Genomic DNA, 8,205 nt, shown 5'->3' on the forward strand with positions numbered 1-8,205 from the left:
CATGTCCCCTTGGATCACAGTAAATGACTGTGCTTGGTTATTGATCCCATTTGAATGCTTATACAGTCCCTGTCTGAGGACCTGATCAGTTATTACCTACTTTATTGGATTAATCTTCATAAATCATTCTCTCCTACTCTTTGATGATGTACGACTTTCCCTTATTGATTTTAAATTAAGGGTTAACATTCGGAATAGCAACCACTGAGTCCTGTATTGTCAGTCCTAGAAAGTAGCTAGAGTCTTCCTTGTTCTCTAAATTCCCAACTTCTCTCCTCATTTTTTGACGATGCCTGGAACTGAATGCTGTATTCTACATTAGTAGGGCAAGGGATTATTGTGTCACTGCTTCATGCTGTGGTACTGGCCCTCTATTACATTTTGCAGGGGAAGACATTTGTTTGGTTCACATGTTGCATTCTAAGTTACTTGTACACTGCCTGAACCTATAATGATAGGTGACACTTTGCTTACAGCCAGTAGTTCTAGATCCTTTCTGTAGGGACTTAAGTAGCAGAGTACCAAACTCCCTGACAGGATAATTCCCTTCTGTGAGAGGCAAGGCATGGAGAAGTTGCTGTATATATCCCTATTGCAAGCGTGTGTAGAACATGCCAGAGAGACTATTGTTCTGAAGGACTGGAAGAGGCATTTAAGAGTTAAATCTGAACAGCTGGTGCGTTACTTGAAGTGGCTTGTAATTTTCATGCTTTGACTCTGAGTGGTAAAGTAATCAAGACGACTGAATGGAAAGAAAGCTTAAAGATGTGAAAAAGAAGGGGGGAAAATAGTAGCGACGTAATTTAGAGAGAGCACCCTGTTGCTGGGAAGGGAAAGATATTAAATACAGAAGTGCTAAAGAATGACTTGCCACCAAAATAGAATGGTTTCTTACCAAAGTGCTTTGCAAAATATATACACAGTGCTCACTTCACTGAAATGCAGCTACTTCTGAGATGGATCAGCAGCTGTTTAATGATGCAACCTTACATACTAGTTTAGTGTAGGAAGCAAAGGATATCGCATCCAACAGAAATTGCAGGAAGAATTTCAGATGGGCAGAATGTAATTACCTAAGCTCCAATTTGGTCATGACACCAGGGTTAACAACTTTCTCTTTCAAAAAGGATCAGAGGAATTATAATGAACATTAGTTCTGCAGTCTGAGGTACAGAACCGTGGTTTTATGCATTAGGCAAAAGGTTGTTCCATAGCACCATGCTGAAGCATTGGTAAGGAACTAACTTAAAAGGAAGGACTATAACAGGGTTCAAAAAAGAACTAGATAAATTCATGGAGGATAGATCACTCGGTGGCTATTAGCCAGGATGGGCAGGGATGGTGTCCCTAGCCTTCTGTTTTCTAGAAGCTGGGAATGGGTGATTGGATGGATCACTTGATGATTACCTGTTCTTTTCATTCCCTCTGGGGTACCTGGCATTGGCCACTGTTGGAAGACAGACTACTGGGCTAGATAGACCTTTGGTCTGACCCAGTATGACCACTCTTATGTTCTTAGGAAGAATGCCCCCTTCTCCATGAAGAATCATCAACCCCACCTCCTGCAATGCCTAGGTTTTCCTGGAATGCTTCCCATCCAAGGACTGGCCTGTGTAGCTTGTGAGAGATAACCATGTCCTGGCGTGCGGTGGTCTTGCTTGTAGGTATCTTGAGACACTGATTCTGACCTAAGTGTGGGACAGAATGCAACTTTGGGTTGAGACTTATGACTATGTAACACTAGGTGACTGACTTCCAGGTGATGTGCCTACCCTATGTCCAACAATGAGAAGAACTTTTGAAATCCATGTGCTCTGCGTAGAGAGCATTGAGAGGAATGTCCTTTCAGATCCAACATGGTAAAAATGACCTGCAGTGTCAAAAGGTGCCTATGCATAGAAGGGTAACGCTTTGGGCTAATGCTCAGCATCATGAGAAGCTGCATCAATGCCTAATATCCCCAGTCTCACGCACTTAGTGCATCAGCTTGAATCATAGAAGTGCTTTCCTGTGTTTGTATGTCCTTGGCCAGGAGTCGAAGTCTCTTGTTGCTTATATTATCCACTCTCCCTTCTGTGCTGAAATGCCTTCGTCCATTTTCATATCACCATTGATTGGCAAGTAAAAGGTCTGACCGTTTCAAAGGCGCTAATAAAAGTTTTAAAGAGCAAACACACCTTCCTGGTATAAATAGTTGGCAGGAACCTGCTAGAAGGCGATAGAACTTAAGGAGACAAATGAAGCTCTTGCAAGCTGTTACTGTAATGTAGGTAGTTAGTTTCTTTTAAAGAGCTCATTCAGAGGGGATGCTGTGCCATGGAATTGATTAAAGAAGAAAAATATTTTCTTCATGATGAAAACAATCACTTTCTTGGCTAGATCAGAGAGAGTGGGTGTCACCTATGAACAGCCTTGAAGACAGCAGCCACAAGTAGTTCTGGGGTAGTGTCTGTTCAGACTGAAATCTGAGATTATACAATGCATGGGGCGGGGTAAAGCTAATGAAACCAAAACACACAATAGGCTTGGGTTGTTTCAATGTGATTGACTGCTGCTTCATTTAGAAATGGTGCCCCAAACAGGGAACGGTTAAGGTCACTGCACTGTGTTGTATTACAGCAAACAGCTGGGTAATTAGCGAGTTTAGTGCTGAGTGGGGCTGATTTCTTGGGCGTGTGTGTCTTGGAAGGGTTTTGCTGCTTGTTTCTTGGCAAGTTTGCCAGTGAAGAGTTTCTCTAAAGTAGGTTAATCTTGAGAGCTATTTCCCCAGAGACATCCCTAAGGAGCACAGGTCAGCGCTCTTTTGAGCCTTCTTTGGGGACAGACTGTGATTCAGTGCCGAAAGAATCCTAGGGCGAGACAGAACATGTGGCCCACAGGTAAAATGCATATAAAGGGATGAAGATTCTTTAGGGTGGTACCTACTTTTCCCTGAAAAATTCAGTGGTTCCTAATTCCTAAAATCTAAACCATATTTGCTGCCATTCACCTTCTCCTGCGATGAAGGCTCCAGCCTACTGGGCCAAAGTGACCCTTGGTATAACTTCGTTGAAGTCAGTGGAGTTGCAGGGGTGGTGGAAATGGCCCATGAACTGGAAGACTAAACTGCATGTGAATGGGTCAGTCCTGATTCCTAATAAATGAGTGTTGCTGGGCTGGGCTGGGGGCCCTCTAGGATGGGAAAGGTGGATGGTGTTAATGATAGGTTTCAGAGTAGCAGCCATGTTAGTCTGTATTCGCAAAAAGAAAAGGAGTACTTGTGGCACCTTAGAGACTAACAAATTTATTAGAGCATAAGCTTTCGTGAGCTACAGCTCTGTAAAGGGTCGGTGGCAGTTGCTTCCAAGTCTGCATTGCAACAGCCTCCCCGCCCCGTTCCCCCGGCCTTTGTGATGCTGGGGATCTCTCTTTCCTGATCTAAGCCCAAGGGAGTTCAGTCCTGCGTTTACCCAGCGGTACTGTAGATAGGATAATAAACTGAGATCACTGAATTCTCCTCTGCAACTGCTCCAGCACCACAAGAAGGGGAGGAGTAGTGACAGTGGGTCACTGCATCTCCTCCACCGAAGGGATGACCCCGTAGATTCAAGGGTCAGATTTCATTGTACTGACCACTGGCTACACAAGGACCTGTTTAATCAGTCTGGAATAGAGGCTGGCATTTAGATTTTGTACTAACATGAAAAGGTTCTTTGCTTTCTGTATACCACTCCATGGGCCTAGACCGTTGGAGTTTTAGTACGCCCCCTGCCCCCAAACCCTAATATAAGGATTGCCCTAATAAAGAAAACACCTAGTTGGGAACAGAAGTGTGTTTATCTCACTTTATTAAAATTGGACAAATTGAATCCTGGTACAAAAGTCCTTATTAAATCAATATTTTACACCTATTATTCTTTACTTCAGGCCCCCTTCAAATAAAGACAGTTGTGTACAGCCCTGCCCTCACTCTGTGATCGGAGGAAGAGGACTCTGGAGAGATTATACTGCAATAGCAAGGGACTCTATACAGTGCTTTTCATCTGTAGATCCTGAAACATTTTACAAAGGAAGGCAAGTGTCATTATCCACTATTTACAGATGGGAAAACTGATGCACAGAGAGGGGAAGTGACCTTGTCTAAGGTCACACAGCAAACCAGTGGGAACAGAACCTAGGTCTCCTGGCCCCGTAAACTAGTCATTAGACCATGCTGCCTCCTACTGGGAGGATCAAAATGACTTGGATCCCACATACCAAACTCCCAACCTATCAATAAATGTCATCTAAGCCTCCCAGATCTTCTCAACCCTGTCTGATTGCTCATCATCTCATCCCTCTCCCCGCCCCTGTTGCCTGTTTCCCTACCTTCTCTAAATCCAACCCCTTCCCCAATCTCTGCAGAAAAGTCCCAACCCCATGCCCCCAATATCTCAGGACTAAAAGGGCAGAGATTAGTAGGGTCAGAAGGCCAGAGATTGGAGAGTAGGGGGTCAGTGCATGGAGAAGGAGGGGATCTCGCCTGTGTAAAATCTGGAGCAAATTAGCAAGGGAGGAAAGAACTGTGGCAGCAGAGCAGCTGGGTGTCTGAGCTGAGAAGCAGAGAGCATCTAGCAGCAACAGCAGAGAGTGATCATCAAACTCCCCCGGCATCCGACCCAGCAGCAAGTCCCACCCTGGCCCGTACAAAAGGGATTGACAGGGATTCTACAAGCGATGGATTTGCAACAGCTGATGAGCCCCTTGTGAGAGGAGGGGGAGGGAAGATTGCAGTTGAGCCCACCCACCCCACATGAGAGCAGGAGGTGAGGACTGGCTCTTTGTGACCGGCAGGCTGCATTAGAAGAAAAGTGGTGGGGGAAAAATGCCAGGCTGCCTGCAGGAGACCTGGAAAGGAGCGAAAGGTGGGAGCACTCGTGACCGGGGATCTAGCTGCACTTGTCAGAGTTCAAGAGCCAGAAGGGTCGCAGTTTGTGCTTCTGAGATGCAAGAGGAGGAATAAAGAGGAGGCAGTTTGTGTGCCGATGGGGACGTAGCACCAGTGAGATCTCTGGGGACAGCAGGACAAAGGGAATTCATGGGTGGGCTTTACCTGCTAGGAGGGGGAGATGGGCTGGAGATGATCAATGACACGCTCAGCAGGACAAGTTGGGTGGAGGAGGACAACTCGGAGCTGTCCTTGCGGGTGGCGATGGCTGCCCTGCTCTTCTTCCTCATCCTCTCCACCTTGCTGGGCAACACTCTGGTGTGCGTGGCTGTGATCAAGTTCCGGCACCTGCGCTCCAAGGTCACCAACTTCTTCGTCATCTCGCTGGCCGTCTCCGACCTGTTCGTGGCCGTGCTGGTGATGCCGTGGAAGGCAGTCGCTGAGGTGGCCGGTTTCTGGCCTTTCGGGGGCTTCTGTGATGTCTGGGTGGCCTTTGACATCATGTGCTCCACAGCCTCCATCCTCAACCTGTGCATTATCAGCGTGGACCGGTACTGGGCCATCTCCAGCCCCTTCCGCTATGAGAGGAAGATGACCCAGCAGGTGGCTTTCATCATGATTGGGGTGGCTTGGCTGCTCTCCATCTTGATCTCCTTCATCCCTGTGCAGCTGAGCTGGCACAAAGCCAGTGACCTCCTTGCTCAGCAGGAGCCCGGCTCCAACTCCACACAGGGCTCAGAGGAGAACTGTGACTCCAGCCTCAACAGGACCTATGCCATCTCCTCGTCCCTCATCAGCTTCTACATCCCCGTCGCCATCATGATCGTCACGTACACCAGGATCTTCCGCATCGCTCAGCGGCAGATCCGCAGGATCTCCTCTCTGGAGAGAGCTGTGGAGCATGCCCAGAACTGCCACAGCAATGACTGCCCCCACGAGGCCTCCCTGAAGAACTCTTTCAAGAAGGAGACCAAAGTCCTCAAGACCCTCTCCATCATCATGGGTGTCTTCGTCTTCTGCTGGCTGCCCTTCTTCGTGCTCAACTGCATGGTGCCCTTCTGCGACCTTGGCCTGCATGATCCCGGGGAGCTGCCCTGTGTCAGCGAGACAGTCTTCAACATCTTTGTCTGGTTTGGCTGGGCCAACTCCTCCCTCAACCCCATCATCTATGCCTTCAATGCTGACTTCAGGAGGGCCTTTGCCACCATCCTGGGCTGCGGCCGTCTCTGCCCCAGCAACGCGGTGGAGACGGTGAATTTCAGCAACGAGCTGGTCTCCTACCACCATGACACCACCTACCAGAAGGATGTGGTGACTCTCAGCGACCCGCACCTTCTCCCCCATGTCACCCTGCAGGCAGAAGACAATGAGCTGACTTTTGACCAAGTGCCCCAGATCTCCAAGACCTCCCACAACAACCATGCCAACGCCATCTTGCCAGCTGTGGTCCACGTGGAGTGCGAGATGGATATATCACTGGAGAAGATCACTCCCTTCACCTCCAGTGTGCTGGATTGAAAAGGGATCAGGAGAGGGAGTTGGGACGGGGAGACGGGATATGGCAGGGAGAGGTCTGCAGCAAATGGCCCAGTTTCTGGGGAGTGTGCATACAGGGGAGGGAGGAGAAGAGGAATTGGTACCCCTCTGGCTGGGAAGGAGTTTGTATGTATGTATTAGCAAGTATGTTGGTGTCTTCCTTTGTTTCTCTGATATACTCAGAAGAGTGACTGTCTAGGGGACTGGATGGCTCGGGGGGATGGCGCTTTTCACCTCGAGTCCATGGGTTCAAACCCAGGGCCAGCCCAGGTTCGTAGTGAATGCAAGTGGTTGATGTCTGTTGGGTGCCTTATGTCAAATGAGTTTGGTGGGTCTCAGTGTAGTTTCTAGGAAAAAGAAAAATCCCTTGTCATAGTTGTCAGTAGCTTCCTCTGGGAAACCATGGACTTGAACATGCCCCTGAGACTGACCTTCCCCCTCAACCCATTGAGGAGGCGAAGTGAGGGAGTTTGCCCTACTGCTGCTTCTCCCAGTCCTGTGGCTAAGCAAATGCTTTCACTCTTCTGGGCTACTAAAGTGACACAGAAAATGCAGCAAAAAAGAGGGACTGCTGCCTGCATGATTGTTCATTCAAGCAGGCAGGGCGGGGTAATGCTATCAGCTTCATGAGTGTGACAGCCCTACCTATCCTGTCAGCCTTTCACTGTGGAGACAGACTTCTCTTGTGAAGCCTGTGTAGGGGAGGTAGAGAAGAATTGCTTTACAAGACACCTTGATCTTGGCCTTTTCCCCAGCTCCCTCGCTCATGTCTGCATGCTTGTGCTACAGACAGCCATCCCCTGAGACTAGCAGGGAACAGCCATCTAGGACACCTCGGTTCTGTTCCTGGCTATGGGAGGGGAAGATGGTCTAGAGTTTAGGACGGGTAACCCAGGAGTCCTGACTCCTAGCTTGAGGAGAGTGTTTAGAACAAGGTTCTGGGTGTTAGGAAGTTGGGATGCTAAGGCAGAAAGGTGGTGTTGTTGCCATGCTCTCCTTCTCTCTGGGAAGTAGAGTAAATAGGCACCAGTTCAGCTGTGAGGAGGTGTCTCTCTTCTTCATCGCTCTGGCTCAGGCATGTTATCTTCCAGGCCAATACAAGGCCCATTGGATTGGAGCTTTCAGGCTGCAGTAGTCTGCAGTAATGGGCCCAAAGGCTGTACCAGACTGTAGTGCTTTGACTCATTGCTGTAGGATGCTGTGTACTAAGGGTTTGGTCCTGCATTTGGGGCAGAACCACGAGTTCTGAACCGGTGCAGAACACGCTTCGGTCCTTTCTCCACTTGCACTTAGGCCGTGTTCAGCTTCACCATACCTGTTGCTTATCGCTGTTGTCAGCGAAGGGTGCATTTTCTGTGGCAGCTGACTCCAGCCTCAGTCCTTTGTATGCAGGAAGTGGAGGAAAGAGTCAGACCCCTGGTTTCAGAGGGAAGAAGTTCCTCTGCTTCCCCCTATCCTCCATCAGTCACACTCTCTCTCTTCTCCATTTCCCCTGCAACTTCCCAGTCTTTCCAACCCCCACCACCTCTCCCCATTACAACCGATCCCGGTGCATTGTCTCATTTCAATAACAATAGCTTTCTGAGAATCTCACTCTTTCCTTACTCACCTGTACTTTTAAATTAGCATCTTTGCATATTGTAACTTTGTCTGGTACTGGAGCAACCAGACACGTGTGTGTGCGGGGGATATGGGAGAAATCCCGGCATTGCATTGTAAAACGTGACACTGCTTTATCGTTTTTATAATATTTTGATAGGGGA

The 8,205-nt window shown here is 48.4% G+C and overlaps 1 protein-coding gene across 1 annotated transcript; it reads left to right on the top strand.

Moving 5' to 3' along the window:
* Positions 1-5,056: 5,056 nt before the first annotated feature.
* On the top strand, positions 5,057-6,489 carry LOC119848567 (D(1) dopamine receptor-like). The gene has a single exon (XM_038384535.2). It carries the CDS (start codon positions 5,057-5,059, stop codon positions 6,422-6,424), a length of 1,368 nt encoding a protein of 455 aa, XP_038240463.2. The 3' UTR covers positions 6,425-6,489.
* The last annotated feature ends 1,716 nt before the right edge of the window (positions 6,490-8,205 follow it).

Source organism: Dermochelys coriacea, chromosome 26, assembly GCF_009764565.3.
Source record: "Dermochelys coriacea isolate rDerCor1 chromosome 26, rDerCor1.pri.v4, whole genome shotgun sequence".
NCBI classification, from domain to species: domain Eukaryota; kingdom Metazoa; phylum Chordata; order Testudines; family Dermochelyidae; genus Dermochelys; species Dermochelys coriacea.

What these genes read in the sequence shown, in the direction of transcription:
- LOC119848567 (XM_038384535.2), top strand. Translation starts at nt 5,057, where the DNA reads ATGGGTGGGCTTTACCTGCTAGGAGGGGGAGATGGGCTGGAGATGATC.